This window comes from Oryctolagus cuniculus, chromosome 6 (genome assembly GCF_051225735.1).
Source record: "Oryctolagus cuniculus isolate XC-2025 breed Fujian yellow rabbit chromosome 6, ASM5122573v1, whole genome shotgun sequence".
Taxonomy (NCBI): Eukaryota; Metazoa; Chordata; class Mammalia; order Lagomorpha; family Leporidae; genus Oryctolagus; species Oryctolagus cuniculus.
The window spans coordinates 61,809,147-61,831,737 of NC_142872.1; the positions used below are offsets into that span (position 1 = coordinate 61,809,147).

General features: G+C 41.3%; 1 protein-coding gene and 1 pseudogene across 1 annotated transcript; one reads left to right on the plus strand and one right to left on the minus strand.

Moving 5' to 3' along the window:
• The first annotated feature begins 1,084 nt into the window (after positions 1 to 1,084).
• C6H5orf47 (chromosome 6 C5orf47 homolog) lies at positions 1,085 to 21,430 on the plus strand. The gene is made up of 5 exons (XM_017341584.3): positions 1,085 to 1,413; positions 9,378 to 9,463; positions 12,168 to 12,267; positions 14,724 to 14,760; positions 19,068 to 21,430. The coding sequence occupies exons 1-4, from the start codon at positions 1,122 to 1,124 to the stop codon at positions 14,726 to 14,728; spliced, it is 483 nt and encodes a 160-aa protein (XP_017197073.2). The 5' UTR covers positions 1,085 to 1,121; the 3' UTR covers positions 14,729 to 14,760; positions 19,068 to 21,430.
• On the minus strand, positions 10,219 to 11,267 carry LOC100338472 (nucleophosmin pseudogene; annotated as a pseudogene).
• Positions 21,431 to 22,591: the final 1,161 nt, after the last annotated feature.

Genomic DNA, 22,591 nt, shown 5'->3' on the forward strand with positions numbered 1-22,591 from the left:
CTAGAACCCGGTGTGCCCGCGCCACAGGCAGAGGATTAGCCTATTGAGCCTCGGCACCGACCATAAGAAGCATTTCTTAAAGATAAAAGGGTCAGGGCCAGTGTTGTGGCAAACAAGCAAAGCCGCTGCCTGCCAACCCTGGCATCCCATTTGGATGCCATTTCATGTCCTAGATGCGCTACTATGGATCCAGCTCTCTGCTATGGCCTGCGAAAAGCAGCAGAAGATGGCCCAAGTCCTTGGGCCCCTGCTACCTACATGGGAGACCTGGAAGAAGCTCCTGGCTCCTGGCTTTGGCCTAGCCCAATCCCGGGCATTGCAGCAATCTGGGGAGTGAACTAGCAGATGAAAGATTCTCTCTCTTTTTTTCTGATTTGCAAGTAAATAAATTTTAAAAGATGAACGTGTCGAATTACCAGAATATATAACAATTCAAAATATGTAAGCATCTAGCAGATGTTAAAGGCATATAAAGCAAATTCAGAGAAATGAAGCAATTCACAGCTGTAGTGGAAGATTTTTAGTACACTCCCCTCAGTAACTGATGGGACATGCTGACATCATTTAACTGACAGCATGAAGAGACCAAAACACTCAGTAAGGATACATGCCTTCAGAGGTGTCAATACGGCATGACGCAGCTTTGACCTAATCGGCAAGTATAGTATACTGGACCCCAAACTTCCGCATCACTTAACAGATCTGCGTTCCTTCTCAACCAAGCATCAAGCATCTTCTTGCTCCCTCTACCCTCCCTCTCGCTTCAGCCTCCCACCTCCCCAGACGCCACAGAGCGGCGGGCTCCCTGGTCCCTCTCCTGTCCTCCTTCCTCGCCCATCCCCACGTCCCTGCCTGCCCGCACGGTGGCCCGCTCTAGCCCTTGGCACCATTTCCAAGGTGGGACCCTGGTGGTACCTCTCGGTCCGCACCGCACTGCCCCCAGCTCACAGCAGCCCCCCTTGCCGCCCACTCAATCAGCTCAGCACCCCCCTATGCGCGCAGTGGTCTCACTCCAACACATAGCAGCGCCCCCCCCGCCCCAAAATGGTCCAGCCCTCCCACCCCCTCCTTGGCCGCTGGTTGCTGAGGGCCACAGTGGTGGCTGCGTGACAGAACCCACAATGGCGGCAAAAGACCAGAGGCAGAAGCAGGGCCAGGGGCGGGCGCGCTTCGTCTGTGTGACCCGCTTCGGCTCGCACCAGTGTGGCAGCGTCTTGCAGCTGGGCGGCCGCCAGTCTCAGGGGGTTTCGTGCCCGGGGCTGGAGGCACACGACAACAACGAGGAGGAGCCGCTGCCACCGGAAGCCGCGGTGGCGGCCCCAGCGGCCCCGGGCCTGGGCGCTGAGGCCTCCACCTCCTCCCAGGGGCCGGCGCTGCGAGTGCGGAGGAGCCGCGGGCCGCCGGCGCGTGCAGGTGGCCGGGGCGTCGGGGCGGGGCGGGGCGGCCACCTTGTCCCGGCGTCTGAGGGCCCAGGGCGGCCCTGGTGTCGGTGGCTTCTCAGGCCGCGGGTGAGCGGTCGGTCTGGTCAGCCGGCCAGGCCGAGGCTGCCCGTCCGTCTGTGAGGAGGCCGTAGGCTGGGGGTGGCCGGAAAAGCCCTTAATTCACTTGCAAGGCTGCTCTGCAAAATGGCGGCCGCGGTAGAGACGAGGGTCCTGCAAGGCGACGTGATGGAGCGGAAGCCACTGAGGGCCGCCAGGGTTTTGAGGCCCTGGCTGCTCTTGGCTCCTTTGAAATTGTTCAGCAGGGGCGACTGGCATGCGCAGGGCGTTGTCAGCCCGTGTGAAAGCAGCCAGTGCCTTTCCACTTCTCCTGTCTGCTTTGGTGTCATTCAGGAAGGCTTTCAGGAAGACTTGTCTCCTTATAGAGTTTACCAGATTACTAAGTTTATTTCTATGAATTTGATCTATTTTTGCTGTTGTCCATAAGGGTTCCTGGTCCGTGATGCCCTCTGTGTACGGAAAGCGTGTTGCTCAAAAAGATGAATAAGTTAAAATCAGTTTTGTTTAAGATTACATTGTGCACGGGGCCTGCACTGTAGTGCGGTGGGTTAAAGCCCTGGCCTGCAGCACCAACATCCCATAGGAGCACTGGTTCAAGTCCGGGCTGCTCCACTTCTGCTCTGGCTCTCTGCTATGGCCTGGAAAAGCAGTGGAAGGTGGCCCAACCTTGGGTCCCTGCACCCTCTTGGGAGACCTGGAAGATGCTCCTGGCTCCTGGCTTTGGATCTACTCAGCTCTGGCTGTTGCAGCCATTTGGGGAGTGAACCAGTGGATGGAAGACCAATTCTCTCTCTCTCTCTGTCTCTCTCTCTGTAACTCTTCTTTCAAATAAATAAATCTTAAAAAAAAAAAAAAAAAGATTACAATGTGCAGCTGGTTAAGCTACTGCCTATAATGTAGAGTCCCTGCCACTCCACTTCCCATCCAGCTTCCTGTTAAGGTGCCAAGTGCTTGGCTCTCTGTCCCCCAGGTGAGAGACCCCGCAGGAGTTAGTGGCTCCTGGCTGCAGCCTGGGGCCATGTGATGAGTGAACCAGCAAATGGAAGAGCTCTGTCTTTGTCTTTCTCGCTGCTCCCTACACTCTCTTGCTCTGTTACTCCGCCTTTCAAATAAATCTGAAAAAATATGTATGTTTTGAGAATGCTTGACAGATTTACATGTTCTAGTCACTACCCGCACGTCGTGATGTGGAGCATTCCCCTCACCTTAGGGGCTCTTGACTCTCTTTGAGAGCCCTTTCCTCTACTTGCACCATTTTTTTTAAACAGGTTAACTGAGATATCATTCACAATGCATGCAGTTCAACCACTTAAAGGACACAATTTTGTAGTTTTTGCCTATTCACAGAATTGTGTAGCCATCACTGTAATCTATTTTAGAATCCTGTACTGATTTAGCAGTCATGCACCATTCCCTCTCACTTCCACTAACCCCAAATTCCAGCCCTGAACTAGCACTTGCCTACTTTGTGTCTCCATAGATTTTCTTTCTTTGAAGATTTCATTTAAATGGAATTATCCAATGTGCAGGCTTTTGTAAATTCTGTCACTTGGCCTATTGAGTTTCATGTGTTACTTTTAGATCCTATAAATTCACCAAATTATCTTGTTATTAGAATTTTATCCTTGATTCTCATAATTTTCCAGGCACATTTTATTTATAAAAGATCATTTTATTTCTCTTTATCCATTCTTAGGTCTACAATAGATTTATTTTACATAATTGTGTTAGATAATGATGAGTACAAGAATGAACAGTATTGGAGATAGTGGACATCCTTACTTTGTTCTTCTTGATTTTAGTGGAAATGCCTCTACTGTTGCCCTATTAAATAACATATTGGCTTTGGAACCAAAACATGTATTTATTTGAACTATTAAAAAAATTCCTCAATATTAAAATTATTTATTTTTTCGTCATGAGCCAGTGTTGAATTTTGTCACAAGCTTTCTCAGCTCTATGAAGATGATCCTATTTTTTCCTCAGATGTATTAATATGTAATATGATATAAATGAATTTCCTGGTATCAGGTCAACATTGCATTCTTGATATACTATTTTTAATATGTTGTTGGGCTTTGTTTGCTAATAATTTGGTTAGATATTTTGGATGAGATACTGCTCTGTAGTTTTCCTTTCTTTATGCTTGTTCACCTGGCTTAGGTATAAGGGTTATTCTTTATAAAAATATTTACGGATTTTTTTCCTTGTGTTTCAATACTCTGGAATAACTTATGGAACACTGGAAAGCCTGGTAAAATTCTTATATGAAACAATTTGGTCTAATACTTTTTGTGGGATAATTCCTTGAAAACTTTTTTCTATCTTCTATGGAAATTGGTCTGTAAATTCTGATGGGTCAGTTTTGGTAATCTGTGTTTCCTCAGGCAATTATCTATTTTATCTTATCCATTTCATCTAAGTTTAATGTATTTGCATAGAGACCTGAAAGTAGTGACTTAAGCTTTTAACAAATTTTCTTGTGTTTAATGGTTGTTTTCTTCCTTGTCATTTTTATTAATTTATCTGTGCTTTCTCACTTTTCCTTGATCAAATCAGACAATATTTTGCTCATTTTGTTAATTTAAACAAAACCAAGATTTTGATTGATTTAAAATTTATTTATTTATTTGAAATGTGGTGAGAAGAAAGGCCTAAATGCTTCTCCCCTAAATGCCCACAACAGCCAGGTCTGGGCAAGGCTGAGAGAGAGATAGAGACCCTCTGCTGGTGTGCTTTCCAAGTGCTGGCAGTAGCTGTGGCTGGGCCAGGCTAAAGCTAGGAGCTGGGCACTCAATCCAGATCTCCCATGCAGAGCGGGAACCCACTTACTTGAGCAATTGCCACTGCCTTCCTGAGTCTGCATTAGCAGGAAACTAGAATCAGGAGCCAGAGGAGCACTTGGGCCATCCTCCACTGCTTTCCCAGGCCATAGCAGAGAGCTAGATCGGAAGTGGAGCAGCTGGGACTCGAACCAGCGCTCATATGGGATGCTGGCACTGTAGGCAGGGGCCTAGCCCACTATGCCACAGTGCCAGCCCCATGAATTAACTTTTCACCACTACTTGAAGTAAATCTCATGGATTCTGATATGTAGTGTTTTTATTATCACTATCTGTTTTAAAATTCTGTAATTTTCAGTGTGGCAACTGGCGTTGCTTAGCAGATTTACATTTTTTACATTTCCAAGGTTTTTCTACTTTTGTTTTTGCTGATAAACTCTAGTCCCACTGTGTTGTGACCAGAAAGTGTTGAATGTGTCTGCTTTATAGATTACTGGTGTTTTCTTTGTGACCTAATTTACAGCCCTTCCTTTTTCTTTTCCTCCTCCAGAAACCATGCCATTGGAAGACTGTCCCTTTAAATCTTGATTGCCTCCTTTAAACTGAGTTTTTCCCACCAGATTGCATGCTTGCTACATGTGGTGTCTGGTCCTTTAAATTGCATACTGAAATATCTACCCTGTCATCTGTGCTCTGACCTTCCTGGTTATTGTCTAGTATCTGCAGATTGAGGGTGAGTTTAATCTGTCTTTGTAGCCAGATCAGAGGCCAGAGACTGGTTACAAGGAATTGCAGCAGTCCAGAGGAAAGACAAAGTAAGGCACTGGCAGTGGAGGCAGAATGGGCAGGATCACACAACTACGTGAAGGAGAGAAGGAGGAGTTGATATCAGGTCTGAAGTCTCTGTGTTGGGCAGCTGGGGGAATGGTGGAGACATTGACTTCAATGCTTGTGAAATCAGGAATACACACACACAGTCAAGTGAAGGGGGTTCTGGGAAGGACATTTGAATCAAGCCCAAAATTTCCTTTGTCCTTAGATTTTATGCAGTTTTGAATATTTTTAATGTAGATATTCATTACATACTTATGCCTGGCTTTCTTTGGGGAACAAAGGTGAATTATCCGTCCAACAGTGTTCATTTAACATGCACCACATTGTGAGTACTACAGCAGATGCTGGCCACCCAAATGTATCAGACAAATATTCTGTTCTCAGGGGGGTGTATATGTGAATAATGGGGATATAAGCTTGTCGGGAGAGTCTTGTAAGAGAGACTTGAGGAAGGGCTTTGATAATCAAGTTCAGAGAAAGAAGCGTAGAGGCAGGAAACCAGGGGACGTGAGGAGAGAGAGGGCTGGTAGAACAACAGAGATCATCAAGGGCATCGGCTGTGAAAGCATAAAGACATTATCTTGGCTCTGTCATCTATTAGCATGCAGTGTGGACTGTGGACCATGTTAGTTAACTGCTCTGATCCTCAATTTCCTTATCTATAAAATGAGACTAGTACTTCCTACCCTGAAGGGTTTCTGTGAAGATTAAATGAAGCAGTGCATGCAGAGCCTAACACAGTGTTTGGCACATTGGGTAGAGGTTTTGTTGTTGTTGTTGTTGTTGTTTTAATTTAAGGCTTGAAAGGTAGATTGAAGTCATCAGAGATAAGTTCACTTCTGGAAGATAAACTCATAAGCTGTTTGTAAGATGTACTGGAATTTAGATATCCAGGAGCAAGTCTGAGTGATGAGGCTGGCGTCCTGCCCTCATGGAACTTGGGAGATTTAGTCATAATTTATGTAAAATATAGGGTGATGAATGCTATCGTGGAGGTACAAATGGATGCTTTGGAAGTGGTGAGTAAGTTGGAGATGAGAGAATCAGGGAAGGTTTCCTAGTGGTAGAATCACAATAAGATTTATATATGGGCTAAGGCAGGAGGGAATTCTAGCTGAGCAAAACGTCTGAGCAGAGCACAGCGCATGGATCAGGGATAGACAGTGGTGAGGGAGGAACTAGAAGTACTGTTGGACTTGGTCAGCGTGTGTGGAAAGAGGGCTAGAGAAAAAAATGTGTCAGGACCAAATATGCTAGAACTAGTGTCAGTGAAGAAGTGGAAAAAACAATCTAGTTTTTTTTCTTTTTCATATTCTCTATACTTCTTGACAGATTTTAGATCTCTAAGTAATTAAAAGTAGACTTGATGGCTCTTATTTTATCCTTAAGGAATACAGGTCCAGGTTAGGTAAGATTTAAAAACAGCATTTGGGAATGATGCAAGTACAGTTAGCATTTCCATGGTTGTCCATATTTAGAGGGAAGGAAGCATCCGGGTAAAAGGAGATGAGGGTTTCCTAAACTTGTTTTCTTATGTCGTATCTGTGTATCATCTGTATTGACATTTACTTCATACATTTATTTAAATAGGTGCATTTTCTCTCTTAACTGAACTTCTTCTAAGAGTACTTTACATCATTACCTCAGTGGAAAATCTCTACCATTTGCCATAAATAGAAATAAGCCAAATCTAATAAAGGAAAAACAGTATTATTACATTCTAGCTAAATACGTTGTCTGCAGAAGAGTGTCTGCATCCAGAAAGGGAGATTAGCGTCTCGGGGAAGTCTAAATGATACAGTGGTACCATACTCACATCTTCTCCTTGACGCAATCAGAAGATTAAAAAGAATAGGCCAAGGAAGGAGTTTCTTACCATGTGAGTTTCTTACCCTGTGTTCCTTTAGTGCTAGGTCTGTACCTCACCGAGAATCAGTGGCACGCTTCTCACAAATTGGAAAATTCCATTTTAGAGCATATTCTAGTTCATTTGGCAGGGGAAACAACCCACGGTGCATATAATATCTATAGAATTAAACAGAGGACCTCTAGTGAAAAAAAACTTGTACTCCAGGGCTGGCACTGTGGTATAATGGATAAAGCTGCCACCTGTGACGCTGGGATCTCATGTGTCCCGGCTGCTCCCCTTCCGATCCAGCTCCCTGCTGATGGCCTGGGAAAGCAAGAGAAGATCCCAAGTGCTTGAGCCCCTGCCACCCACAAGGGAGACCTGGATGAAGCTCCTGGCTCCTGGCTTCAGCCTGGCCCAATCCTGGTCCTTGTGGCTATTTGAGGAGTGAACCAGCAATTGGAAGATCTATCTCTGTGTCTCTCCCTACCTCTCTCTGTGTAACTCTTTCAAAATAAATAAATCTTTAAAAAAAAAAGAAATCATAAATCATACTCCTCAAGTGAACAATGTGATAAATCCTATCACTGAGCATAGGATCCTTTTTGAGATCAGAGAAGGCTCCCTGGAAAGCTAACTACTGAAGAATGGAAGAAAGCCAATTGTATGGTGGTCACAGGGCAGAAAAGAGGTGGGGAAGGGCTGAGTTGGGGAGTGTTCCAGACACAAGGAGATGAAGTGTATAGGCTTTCAGGGAATGCACGCTCATTGTTTTATAATTTTGTCTTTGGACTTGAAAACCCTTACAGTTTTTTTTTTTTTTTTAAACATCACACAATTGTCTCTTAGGTCTGTCTCTGTGTCTCTGTCTTCCTTTAAAAAAGATTTATTTATCTATTTGAAAAACAGTTACAGAACAAGTTAGCGAAAGAAATCTTTCATCTGCTGATTCACTCTCCAAATAGCCACAACAGCCAGGGCTGGGCCAGGCTGAAGCCAGGAGCAGCCATTGGGAAGGCATTGAAGGCAGTGGCTCACCCTGCTGCGGCACGAGCCCGGCCGTCTAACCCTTATAAAGCAGCATGGTTTAGTGAGTAGAGTCAGGAAATTTATTCACTCTAAAAACCTTTATTAGTACTAAGGTGTGTCTGGTAGTAGTGTCAATAGGACATAGATGGCCATTGCCCACCAGGTCATAGCTTAGGAGAGGAGACACGTTATGAACACATGATGTAAGCATGTGCCAAGTGTTGGGAAGAAAGTGTTCCACGAGTCAGTGCTTGCTGTATGTGCTTGAAGGAAGACGTTGCAGAGGAGCTGACATGTGAGCTGTCCTTTTCTCTGTGTGTGTGTGTGTGTGTTTTTTTTTTTTTTTTTTTTTTTTGACAGGCAGAGTGGATAGTGAGAGAGAGAGACAGAGAGAAAGGTCTTCCTTTTGCCGTTGGTTCACCCTCCAATGGCCACTGCGGCCGGTGCACTGATCCGAAGGCAGGACCCAGGTGCTTCTCCTGGTCTCCCATGGGGTGCAGGGCCCAAGCACTTGGGCCATCCTCCACTGCCTTCCTGGGCCACAGCAGAGAGCTGGCCTGGAAGAGGGGCAACCGGGAAAGAATCCGGCGCCCCGATCGGGACTAGAACCCTGTGTGCCGGCGCCGCTAGGTGGAGGATTAGCCTATTGAGCCGCGGTGCCGGCTATTCTGTTTGTTTTTTCAAATGAGCTGGTGTTGAACAAATGGAGAATTTCCTGACAGTGTACAGGTGTATGTATGGATCCGGACACACGTAATGTTGTAGCATGTGCAGAGGCTGCCAGGCTAATAAAGGAGGGCACTTCAAAAAGCTAGTGGAAAATAGAATTAAGAGATAAAATCATGTGAGCAAAAAAAATTTTGAAATCCATACACTGTTTCCCCATGATAAACATTTTCCATGAACCTGAAGAATCTAGTATATGCATAACTACCAGGTGTTTTGTGTAGTTCAAAGTATAATAATATATTTGGAGAAAAGTGATATATATATATATATATAGAGAGAGAGAGAGAGAGAGAGAGAGAGAGAGAGAGAAAACTGGAGACTACAGAGCTACCCTGGGCCAATATGTGGTTTCTGGCATTTATTTGTTACTCTGTTGCTGACTTTTTGGAACTCACAAATTAGAAAAGAGACTGAACTAGGTGGATGATTTCCTGGGTACTTAAAATGTTGTTTGTCTCTAGTTTTCTTGGTTGTTTTCAGAATATTAGCTAATTGGTAAACAAGTCTTACCTAGACTTCAGAAAAACACCAAGTGTAAAATCCTGAAAGAGAATTCAAGAGCCATTTCTACCGTCTTTATTCTCAGTGTAGTAAATCCTTAAAAAATACATGCTGTTGATATTTCACCATTTCACTCCATTTTTTAAAAATTAGGTTTAATCCGGAAGGATGCAGATGGAAAGTTCGATTTCCCCATACCATTGAATGAAGCTTCCAAAATCCTGAAGAAAAAGAAAAAGGTATACTGTTGTCAAGTGAGCAGTGTTTGAGTTTTAGATCATCCTCTCTAAATACAAATGTGTGAAAATATTCAAGACAGTGGAAGTAGCTGTATCTTTTGAATAATTTAATCTTCTAAAGTGAGGAAGCAGAAGTAATGTAGTAGAAATCCATCTGGTTTTGGAAGTATTTATTAACCATAAAGAATGATCTTTTCAATGTTTAAAGTTATCAAATTTTTTAAATCAAAATGTAACCCACTGGGAGATTTTGAAAAGTATATATATCATCCACAGACTATAACAAATTGTGATAGATAATGTAGTTTAGGAAGAAAATAATGGATTTCATAGAAAAGAATCATGTATCTATATTGCTGTAATGTTGCTTTTTTTGAAAGACAAAGAATGCATATTAAGTTTCTGGTAGGAAATCTGACAAAGATGAACCTTTATTGCCGAAACATTCTCACCACTGGTTATCCAAGTGTCATGGTAACTTGAGTGTTTTAAACATATTAAAGTTATATGTTTACTAATTTTTAATTGACACCATATATTTTATACTTTAAAGAAATTGTTAATTGATAATAACACAAAAATTATGGTATTTCTGAGCTTGGAGTTTTTTTTTTACTTTATTAAAATACTGAGTTTGTTTCACATGTATATTTGTCTCCCCGCCATTTCTATAACTGACCACTGATGCTTCTGTGTCCTATCGTTATAGTCCATACATACTTAAAACCAAGCGAAGGGTAGAGTTCCATTTTTAAAAACTAGACAAGCATTTTGGACAACACATTCTTGGCAATGGAACCTGAACAACAGTTATCAAACACGGTAGGAAAAGTTCTCACTCTGCATTATAAAAAGGACAGCCAGATATCAACTGTTACAGAAATGGAATAAGACCGAAAATTTTAACAAAACATTTAAACTATTTTCTTAATGAGACTTCCTCCACTCCCAAAGATCTTGAATAGCCTCCTAGTCAGACATCCGGAAGCAGTACTTCACATAATCGATGAATTTGGCTTCCACTTCCGGAAGAGAACCACCTTTTTCTATACTTGCTTGCATTTTTGCTTCAGTGTCTTATCCAGAACCAGATCCTTTTGGTGTTTTAGGAGGTTTTTTTTTTTTTTTTTTTTTTTTCTGTTTTTTGAAGGGTTCTTGACCTTTTGATCTTAGTGTTGATGGTTTTGAGTCTTTCCCATTCTGGTTTGATTTTTGTACATTTTTGGCTGGGGTAGCTCATATAGATTTCTTCAATGGAGCTTTTTCTTCGGTTTCCTCATCATCTTCATCATCATCATCATCTCCATCATCTCTATCAGCAGCAAGCTTTACTTTTTTCTGTGGTACCTTGCTGCCGCCTCTGGGGCAGACCGCTTTGCAGGTACACTTAATACTTCACATCCTCTTCCTATTCGCCTTCTGACTCTGCATCTTCCTCCACACCTACTGAGTGCTGTCCACTAATATGCACAGGCCCTGAACCACACTTCAACCTTACGACCACAGGTGGTGGTATTTCAAAGCCCCCAACGGAACCGTTGGCTGTCCATTTTCAAAGTTGCCAGTGTTACTTGAATTGGACTGCCTTCCTCATTGGTTGTCTCTGCTTCAGCAATGTGCAGTTCATCCTTTGCCCCAGCGCCTAAACTGGCTGTCCTTAAAGATAACTCGTGCTCAGTTTCATTTGTCCACTTCAGAGTGATACTCTTTGTCGGCCTTTAGTTCACAACCAAAAAGATAGTTCTGGGGCCTCAGTGGGGCTCATGTCCACATCTATCGAACCTTCCATGAAGTGGAGGGACAAACTTAGGTGGGAGAGAATGCAGATGGAGATAAGACGCCCACTGCTGCAAAGAACAGCCACACAGGATGGAATCACACCAGGAGGAGGTTGTTTGATTTATAATTCATGTATATTGAAAAATAGCAACCCAAAGTGACTAACCTTGTACTGAATGTATTTTGAGTGAGTATGTAATTTTCCTGCTGAACTAAGAAATATTTCTACCAAGAGCTTTTGGGCAGGGAGAAAAGAGGATTAGCCAGTATTTACTTTTAACCACATTGTACCAGGCACTGGAATTAGTACTTTGTGTACATATTTTTCAGTAATTCTAATAACCTAGTGTTTTAAGCCATTCCTAGTGAAGAATAAAATATTTTCCCAATGTCAAATAAAAGTAGCAAGGCTAGTGTTTGAGTCTAGATCTATCTGTTTGGAGTCATAGTCCTCATTTTTTTCAATTCTTGTGTATTCATGCTCTCTGGTAATTGTGCCAAATTATGTCCTAGGAGAACTATCTAATTTTTAACTGGAATAAAATACATTAAAAAAATCAAATCATTGCCCAGTGGTTTAGATATAGGAAGAAATTTGCCATTTTTATTACCTTTGGTAATTGAATGTGTTGGAACCATTTAAGTAGGAATTGCTTGACATTGCTGTCTAAGGAAAGCTCATCCAGGACGGATTCTTTAAATCCTATAGAGAGGAAATTCTAAGAAGCTGGAAGTAAAGATCAGAGATTTCAGTGATTCTGGGGAAACAATTACATTTTAGCTTTAGACCTCTAAGTACTGATATTGCTTTATAGTAATTATATCCATGGACATGTGTTACAGTTGACTCACTCCTAATTGCCTCTATCAAAATATATTCCTTCTTCTCTGTTCAGCATTCCTTAATTATGCTTATCTTTTTAAGGTTTCAGTATGGAATAGCGTATACAAGGTCATTTCCAAAATGCTTGAAGAAAATGAAAAATATAGACTTAGGCTAAAATGCCAAAAATTATCTAATGCAAGTAAGTAAACACAGTTTTTGATGTATTAAAGGGGACTGGCTTTTGTAACAGTTTAGTTATCCTTGAATCATGTTAGACTGGTAGTTTTCTTGCCACATGCAATGTACTTAACTTCTGTGGTTTGGATATTAGTTTGGATATTGAATGGTACCTAAGTTCCATGTGTTAAATGCCACCCAGAGTCTTAGGTTAATTATCTGAGATGGTAGAAACTTAATCTGGGGCCGGTGCTGTGGTGCAGTGGGTTAACGCCCTGGCCTATAGCACCGGCATCCCATGTGGGTGCTGGTTCGAGTCCCAGATGCTCCACTTCCTATCTAGCTCTCTACTATGGCCTGGGAAAGCAGTAGAAGATGGCCCAAGTCCTTGGGCCCCTGCACCCACATGGGAGACCTGGAAGAAGCTCCTGGCTCCTGGCTTCGGATCAGTACAGCTCCGTCCATTGCGGCCAGTTGGGAAGTGAACCAGCAGATGGAAAACCTTTCTCTCTCTCCCTCTGCCTCTCCTCTCTCTGTGTAACTCTGACTTTCAAATAAATAAATACATCTTTAAAAAAAAAAGAAACAACCTAATTTTGATGTTTGAAGTGGAGATTTTTAGAGGTGATTGGATTGGATTGGGTCCTTCAGATGGGTTCACCATGATGAAACCATGTAGACAGATAGACTCAGGTCCCTCTTGTCAGGTGGTGCTCCACGCTGCTTTGGGACTCTGACAGTGAAAAGGCCATCACAGAGAACAAACCAGTGAGGTCTTCCTAATCTTGGACTGTGACTCTCCAAAACTATGAGCTGGAACTAGCTTGTCTTAGGATTTCATTGTACAAACAGAAAATTGAATAATACAAGAACTATAGACATGAGATTACCATGTTCTTATTACTCATCATAACTAAAGGTATGGAATATATTCAAGTAAGAATATAGAGTAGACCACAGGTGTAGAATGAGTGGAGGAGTGCAGGAGGTTACTGAACAAAGGAACACACTGTTAAGTGTGAATCTTAATGCCAACTGTTAATAAAAATTACAAAACTCACCCATATGAATTAAAAATTTTAATGACAATATAAAATTATACATTCTGTGTCACTGGATTCATGTGGTCATTTCCTCTCTATGAATACTGCAATCCAGTTTAATGCATTTAACAGAATTTGTCCTTGAGGTATGATCTTGATGTCATTATTTTATTACTGTAAAACAACTCATGTTTTAAACTACTTTAAAGCTGCATCAATACTGAACTGATATTGTGGTCAGAGCAAAATTAGTTGTAATCTACTATGCAAATTAAAATAATTGGAAGTTCTGAATTTTCAAAAAATTAAGTTGACTAAAATTTATGTAACTAATAATGGCATATGAATTTACAAATCAAAAGTTACTTCTTTCCTTTGCATGCATGTCCTAATATACATTCTGTCTTGAGGAATGCTTTGTGGGTTCTGAGTACAGTTACTTGTGACACCTATTTGACAGTCAGTACACCTGCAGTATTTAATTTTGTGAGGAATATTTTCATAAGATAGTCATTAAAACAGAATACCATCTTGCAAAAGTGTAACATTCGAAATTTATTACTGCTTAACGAGTATAGTATTGCGTCAATAGTACTATAAATTGTCTGCAAAAATGACAAATGCTAGCATATAAATCACACTCAGGTAAGTGATCTTCTATTTAACTTACCTAGTTAAGAAGAAGGATGAAGCAGGAGCAGGGGTTAGAATGAAGAAAAATAATCACAGAATCACAGATTTTTTTTTAAGGTTTTTTTTTTTTTTTCTTATTTGAAAAGCAGAGTAACAGAGGGAAAGACACAGAGAGATAAGAGATCTTCCATCTGCTGGTTCACTCCTCAGATGGCCATGGTGGTGGGTCACCTGGGTCTTCCACTTAGGTGGCAAGGACTCAAGTACTAGGGCCCTCTTCTGCTTTCCCAGGCACAGTAGCAGGGAGCTGGATGGCAAGCTGAGTGGCTGGGTCTCTAACCAGTACTCGGATTTGGGATGCCAGTGTGGCAGGCTTCATCTTAACCTGCGGTGCCACAAAGCCAGCCCCAGTCACAGCTTTCTTAAAAGGATGTTTAGATAAGTAATGTGTAAAACGCCTTGTCATTGTTCTGAGTTCTAATCCAGAGCACTGTATAACCTTGAATTTGTCAGGTTCTTTTGTGACTCAGAGGTCTTTTACTAAACATACAGTCATTTTGTAAGGATTATTTAATAACTTAGAATAATATACTGTGTTTTTTCAGAAATAGCTCATAAGCAAAAGTTCCCTTGTAATTCATTTTTTGCATTGTAATTTTAAACTAGATTGCAAAAACTTTTTGAAAAAGCTAATAATTGTACTTTAAAAATGTGGGTTTTTTTATTCCTTAATATGTGTGTAGTAATGAGAAAAACAGTGCTAACAGCCAACTTGAATTTTCCTTATATTTTGTGTTCCTAGGCTGACAAAATATGATGAATCTTCTTATCATCTTCTGGTAAGAATCCCTTTAGATAATAAAATTGAGGTTTTTTTTCCCCCTTCCTTTTTCTATCCTACCTTCTTCAGCCTTTAGTGTGTACCAGTTTTAGCCTGTTTCCTTCCTCAAGTTCACTGTCTGGCACATATTAGTTAGATGACAGTTATTTGCTGACATTTAAGACTTCATTTGTTTTATTTATTTATTTAGACAGGCAGAGTGGACAGTGAGAGAGGTAGAGACAGAGAGAGAAAGGTCTTCCTTTTTGCCATTGGTTCACCCTCCAATGGCCGCCGCGGCTGGCGCACTGTGCTGATCCGAAGGCAGGAGCCAGGTGCTTCTGGTCTCCCATGGGGTGCAGGGCCCAAGCACTTGGGCCATCCTCCACTGCATTCCTGGCCACAGCAGAGAGCTGGCCTGGAAGTGGGGCAACCGGGACAGAATCCGGTGCTCCGACCGGGACTAGAACCTGGTATGCCGGCGCCGCAGGCAGAGGATTAGCGTATTGAGCCGAGGCGCCGGCAGAGACTTCGTTTAAACCTCATCCCTGTTGGGCTGTTGAAACTACTCTCTCTATGGTCCGGGTTTTTCCTCTTCCATTTCCTCTTTCTCCTCCTCTTCAGCTCCCTGCACTCCCTCCTCCTCCTCTCCACTAAGTTCTCTTTCTCTTTGAACATGCTGTCACATTTAGCACGAATTACCACTGCTCCTGTAACTTCATTTTCTCTTTCAGTGTCTTGCACACTGTGATATGGTCTTGTTCTGCCTCTCTGACCATATTTTCTGTATATTTTTAATCTGTCCTGTTTGCTGCCACCTAATAACAAATGCCATCCTAGGATGTTTACATCTGTTTACATATTTACACAGATATTTTAGCTTCAGTTACTCTCTCCAGGTGTATGATCCTTAAATCTCTATTCAATCCCTGATCTCTTGTCACGTGCTTTTGCTTTTTCTTTAGGCTGTTTTTATAGTTACTTTCTAATGCCGCGTGCTTTAAATTGAGCATATTATCTTTCCCTGTTCTTTTCAATTGTGCCTCAAATTTACTGATTACCTGGGCTTATTCAGCTTTAAGGGAGAGATTACATTCAGCTTGGTGAGATCTGGAAAGTAATAGTGAATAAGGTAGGCCTTGGGAAAGAGAAATTAGACTTTTGTAAGTCAAAGTGTAAGGAGGAAAGTATATTTTAGACATAAACATGAGCAAATTCATGGATTCCATGAAAGTGTTTAGGGAATGTATGATTTGATTAGAGATTGTTTAAGATTGATTGAATACAGGCATACAGGTATACTGAGGCTGTATTTCAAAGGTCTCAGCTAAATGCTGGGCCAAGGGTTTGTACTAGATTCAGCAAGCTATGAAGAAATATGGAGCATTTTCTCATTTTTTTATTCTGGTGGTTTAAAGTGGACAGAAATGTTGTAAAAATAATACAAAGTACTCCAGTGTACCTTTACCGAGATTCAGTGATGTTTAGCATCTTGTCACATTTGCTTCCTCTTTTCATTCTCTCTTTCCCTGTGTGTACCAAGTATTTCCAATAACACTTTACTGTGTGGCCACAGAACACCAGTATCTTTTATATAATCCACTGCAGTTATCAAATTCTGGAAATTTAACATTGACTTAAAAATTTCATGTAATTTATTTATACTTCAGTTTCTTCCCATTATCTCAGTATTTTAATGGGATATTTTCTCTGGTACCAGATCCTTTGGTTTTCTCAAATGTGTAATAATTGTTCAGCCTTTCTTTGTGTTTTCACAATACTGACATTTTGAAAGAATGCTGGCCTGTTGGTTTTCAGACCGTTCCTCTGGACTGACTGGTACCTTCTCATGCTTTGACTCATGTTAAGCTTTTTGGTTGGAACATTGTACAAAGAATACTTCCTTTTTAGAGTATCATATCTGGAGCCTTGTAATCTTCTTTGATCCATTTTCGATAATGTTAACTTGTTCATTTATAAAAGTTACTACTTTTCCTTTTTTTTTTTTTATTTTTTTGACAGGCAGAGTGGACAGTGAGAGAGAGAGAGACAGAGAGAAAGGTCTTCCTTTGCCGTTGGTTCACCCTACAATGGCCGCCTTGGCTGGCGCTTCGTGCTGATCCGAAGGCAGGAGCCAGGTGCTTCTCCTGGTCTCCCATGGGGTGCAGGGCCCAAGCACTTGGGCCATCCTCCACTGCACTCCCGGGCCACAGCAGAGAGCTGGCCTGGAAGAGGGACAACCGGGACAGAATCCGGAGCCCCGACCGGGACTAGAACCCGGTGTGCCGGCGCCACAAGGCGGAGGATTAGCCTAGTGAGCCGCGGCGCCGGCCCTACTTTTCCTTTCTTAATAAAGATTTTATGGAGAGATAATAAGAGACTATGCAAATATCCCGTTCATCAATATCTAGAACATTTTGAAGAACTAGCACTATAAAATCTGCATTTTAGAAAGACTCATCTGGTTTGTGGAAAGGTTTGGAGTGGAGTTGAAATAGGAGATAAAAAACAAAATCTGGGGGTTGTAATAGCAGTCCAAGTAAAGAGTGAAATGCGAGCACAGAGGTCAGAGAGGAGACTGCTGATGACGAGTAGTGGATGAGAAAGATGACGTTGAGTTCTGAGAATGAGGAAATAAGAAATAAAGAACTCAGGAGAGGGTCTGTGTTGTGGCACAGTGGGTTAAGCTGCTGCTTGCAACGCCAGTTTCCTGGCTGGGCACTGGTTCCTGTTCCAACTGCTCCACTGCTGATCCAGCTCCCTGCTAATACTCCTAGGAAAGCAGTGGGTTATGGCCTAAGTTTTTGGGCCTCTGCCTCTCATATGGGAGACCTGGATGGAGTTCCAGGCTCCTGGCCTCTGCATGGCTCAACCTCAGCCACTGTGGCCATTTGGGGAGTGAATTGGCAGATGGAAGATCTCTCTCTCTCTGTCTCTGTCTTTGTAATTCTGCCTTTCTAGTAAATAAATAAATCTTTTAAAATTTAATTTTAATTAATTTTTAAGAGATTTAATATAATTTGTAGATACAAGTCTAAGAACAATGATATTCCCTTCCTCCATCCCTGCCACCCTCCTTCCTTCTACTTTTTTTTTAGTTTTTGAGATAACATTTTAAAATTGCATTACAGTAAAAAGGCTTCCTACTTCATAGAATAAGAAGTTTAACAAGTTAAAAGCAAAAAGATTCTAGTTTAGTGAGACTATAGACAATGGCTACAAACAATAATTGAATGTATAAATGACCATTTCACCCATATAGAATTTTTTTGTTAATTAGTCATTCATAATTTCTTTCAATGAAATAGAGCCAATGACAATGTAACGGCTATATATTTCCTGTGTGGTTACAACATAATTAAATAAATCTTTAAAAGAAGAAGAAGAGCTCATTTTATAAAGGTACTAAGTTTATATTTGACATGCTGAATATTAGGTGATAGTGAGGTACCTAGGTAAAAATTCCATGCAAGCAATGGGAAGTACTGTATTGGAGCTGGAATGCTAACCTGTAGTGCATGGAGGTCATGTGTCATTCTAACAGCAGCTGTAGATGAAAACCCCAATGTGAGGATGCAGAGAACTGAATGCATAATGTCTAGGGTGAAGAGGAATTTTCAGTTTTAGAGTTGGGATTCCAGGGGCTTAATCACTGGATCAAGACTCATGAGAGAGGCAACTGTAGAGCCACGGAGAGTGGCTAAAGACACTTGCAATTCAGAGAGGGCCAAAGCCTTGCTCAGGGAGAGTGCAGGGGTACACAAGGCAGGAGGACAGAAATATGTCAGCTGGGAATCTTTTAGGAGTTTCAGCACAAGGTCAAAGTGATGAGCGGATCTAAGCAATGACCTTGCTTGTGCGTGACTGCAGTGGCCTAGAGATAAAGGTTGGTGATGTAGTGTTTGTGACACAGTTCTTGTCAGTGCTGCTGCTGAAGTCACTAAGTGTTTTGGTAGAAATTGAAAAGGGAAAAAATACAAGTAACATTGAAAATGAATCTTGATGTGAATGGAATGGGAGAGGGAGCGGGAGATGGGAGGGGTGCAGGTGGGAGGGAAGTTATGGGAGGGAAAAAGCCATTGTAATCCATAAACTGTACTTTGGAAAATTATATTTACTAAATAAAAGTTAAAAAAATACAAGTAACATGTTGAGTCCGTCAGAAGCACTTTATGGTCAGTTGGAGAAAGGAAATGTCATTTAAACACTACATACAGGGAGTGGCCCAACTGTTTTTATCTAGTCTTAGTATGTTAAAAATTTTCAGTGACTACTAAGTATGATACTTTATATTGACAAGATTCATTTTTATCACCTTTTATTTAGGATTAACTGATCTTTGGATTTGTTTCCCAGAGAAGATTATGGAAAGTTTAAGGATGCAATGTTAAATTGAATTATAATTATTTACTACTTTCAGTGTGTTGGAATTTAGACTTTAAAAGTTGTGTGGAAATACTACCTTCTTTATATTAATTGTATTTCTCTTAAAGGTAACAAAAGTTTTAGTTAACAATAATTGTATGCATACCAGTGTTATTTTCAGAATGAATATTTACCCTATATACTTTAAGATTAATTTTATCATTAAAATTAAAATTAGCATATCATTACAATTGTATGCATTTACAATTGCCAACTTTTCCCTGTGTTAGTGAGTCATAACTTCTGCTTTATTCATTCCTCATTTTATTTTAAAATTCTTAAAATTTTATGTTTAATTAATTTATTTGAAAGGCAGGGAGATACAGTGAGAGAGAAAGAAAGGAAAGAAGGAAGGGAGGGAAGAAGAAAGAAAGGCAGGAAGAAAGAAAAAACAAAGAAAATACACGCTCCAGCCTCTGGCTAACTCCATAAATGCCAGGAGCTGGGAAGGCCGGCAGGTCTCCCCTGTGGGTGGCAGGAACCCAATTACTTGAGCCATTACTGCTGCCTTCCAGGGTCCTTTTTAGCAGGAAGTTAGATCCAGGAGCTGGAACTGGGTTTTGAGCCCGGATTCTCTGATTTGGGAAGTGTGTATCTTAACCGCTAAGCTAAATGTCTCTTCCCATCCTTTCATTTAGATGCAACTGTTTTAAATTAAAATTGGATTCATTTAAACTATTTTTGGCTTCCTTTTTCTAAGCTTCTCAATTATTTTATGATGAAAAACTGTAATTTATGCAGCAACAATTATTTTGGGTGTTTAAACTAGTGATTATTTAAATTAAAAATAAGCATTTATAAAATGGATATATTATAATGAACTATATTATAACAAAATATTTTAGGAAAATATTTGGGCCCAAATTGGAGGAGACACCCTTTTCCTTGCCAATCTTCTAATTAATAGATACATTATTTTCAAGTTAATAAATAAAAGATCTGGAACTCTGAATATCATTTAGAAATATTTTCAGTAAAGTTCCTTTATTTTCTACTTAACATTAAATAGTAATCAGCTATTAGTTATGCTGGTTTTTCTGCTTTTTGCTCGTGCACTTTCCCTAAATTTAATCAAAAGCTTGGTGGAACCGGAAATTCGGGGGGAAAGACAGAAAGACTTGCCATGACCACACTCTGTGCACTAGTTGCTTCTCTCCCCTGAGGGGTAGGGCCTTTGCTTTTACATCTGGGGTGTTATGGTGATAACATCTGTTCCTCTTGGGGGCAGTGAGAAGCTGAGTGCCTCACTTCTCTTGTGACGACAGAAGATGCTACCAAGTGGCAATGCACACCATTCTCATGAAATAGTACCTGATTTAAGGACTGCTACATAACTCATAGTTTTATTGTTGGCTATAGTTACAAGTTAATCATCTCATAGGAAAACAACAGCCTAGGTGTTGGGCTAGTGTAGTCTTCCTGCGACTGTTCACCAAATCCATCTGTTTGCAATTGAGGGACACATTACTCAGGATCCACAGTTCCCTCATGTGGAGTGCCAGGCAACATCGTTGGAGTATGCTGGGTAGACTTTCAGGTTGCTGAACCCTTGAGTGAAGAGTTGCATTCTAGCATATACAATTTAAGTCCTTTGCAAAATGAAATCTGTTTATACTATGATCTTTGCTGCATGAAATTTTTTGGTGAATGTAAGGATTCTGTTTGCTTCAATGTGTTTTTGTATTTATGTGACTTATATAACTTGACATCATTAAGTAGTCCGTTTTAATTCATCAGAAAGTCAGTATTTATTAGATTTAAAATATGAATCTAATGCTGGATGCACACTTACTGTTATAAACCACACAATAATGAAGACTCCATTGAAATTAATATTCTAAATACTTTAATCTTTATTTAGTATGTTTTGTTGAAAATGTATTAAATTTCTGCTTCATTAAACACCATATAATAAACATTTTTTGATTTTTCCTTGCTGACTTCTTCCAACTTGTGTTTTGAACTGTGTCATGAGTGTTTCAGGCTTAGCTACCCGGGCTCGGAAGGAGAAGAAAAGGATCTTCCAGTAGTCTGAATGGAAGACTTTGGTGAGTACAGAATAGAGTAGAAACACATCCATACTTCAGAATATTCCAGCTCTCCTGGAGAATTTCAGGTGAGCTTTGGAATTAGAAGGAAAAAAACAATGAGATCTTTTGACACAGAAACTAAAATACAGGGTATTTTCACATCCAGTGTAAACTGAAGGAAAATTAAAATTCAGGGAAAATCTAGGGTAACCTAAGAATCTTTGTGAGTCAGCTTATAAGATAGTAAAGGAACAGTTTTGAGTTTGGGAACAGGTCTATGGCATTAGAGAGGCCGAGAAGCCTGGGTGTGGAAGGGAGCACAGCCCGTGCTCAGCATTTTCTTATGGAGAGAGCGCTTGGCTAGGCCCTGGAATGCAGCTAGAGCAGTGCCCGAGTTCCTAAGTCAGGACCGCATCCCTGACAGCCGTGCAAATGTACTTCTCCAATTTCCTACCCCCATGGGCACAGCTGACTCACCACGCAGCTGTGCCGGGCTGTGAAGCGACTCCTGCATTTGTAGAAGACTATTCTTTGCCACAGGGAACTGCCAGCCAGTGATTAAGCGTGGCAAGCATAATAAGGCAGGCACACTGCTATGAGTCAAGCCGTAAAGGCTGCTCATTTGCCTTGCTGAAGCAGTCATTAAACTGCAGCAGACACGGAGTCTAAGACTTTCCTGCCCGATCATCTTCCCTTCCCTCTTTCCCCTGCAGACAGGCCTTCGTCATGGCGCAGTGGCTCTCCTAGGCTCCCCGGCTCCCTGTCAGTTTTTCCACACAGACATTGCCCTAGAAAATAGCTTGCACCTCTAATTCTGCCCTGGTCCCATCTTCTTAAGGACCCAAACTAACAGAAGTGATGTCAGGAATGGTCCAAGAAAACCAGCAGTGAGATGTGGCACTGGAGTTCGTTAATCATCAACCAACTGGCAAAAAACTGTTTTCCTGAGTGGATTGGAGAGTACCCTGCATGTTGTGATGGTCTTATTTGAAAGATTTCATCAGATATTACTTGGAAAAACTTCCCAGTAGGGGGTAATGCCTTTGCCGTTAGGATGCTACAGGAAAATAATGTCTCCACAGATAGTTGGACAACTACTACTATGTACATTAACACCTTCAGAGAGTATGGTAAGAAGCAGGTGTTCATTAGAAAGCAGATAAAGAAAGGGTGAGTGGGGCCAGTGCTGTGGTGCACTGGGTTTATCTGCTGCCTGCAAGGCCAGCACCCATATGTGCACTGTGTTGAGGCCTGGCTGCTCCACTTCTGATCCAACTCCCTGTTGATGTGCCTGGGAAGGCAGTGGAAGACAACTCAAGTGTCTGGGCTCCTGCCACTCATGTGGGAGACCTGCATGGAGCTCATGGCTTCAGCCTGGTTATTTTATTTATTTGA

What these genes read in the sequence shown, in the direction of transcription:
- C6H5orf47 (XM_017341584.3), top strand. Translation starts at nt 1,122, where the DNA reads ATGGCGGCAAAAGACCAGAGGCAGAAGCAGGGCCAGGGGCGGGCGCGC. An exon ending in CGGGCCGCCGGCGCGTGCAG is followed by an intron (nt 1,414 to 9,377) that starts GTGGCCGGGGCG and finishes TTTAAAAATTAG; the next exon opens with GTTTAATCCGGAAGGATGCA. An exon ending in TCCTGAAGAAAAAGAAAAAG is followed by an intron (nt 9,464 to 12,167) that starts GTATACTGTTGT and finishes TATCTTTTTAAG; the next exon opens with GTTTCAGTATGGAATAGCGT.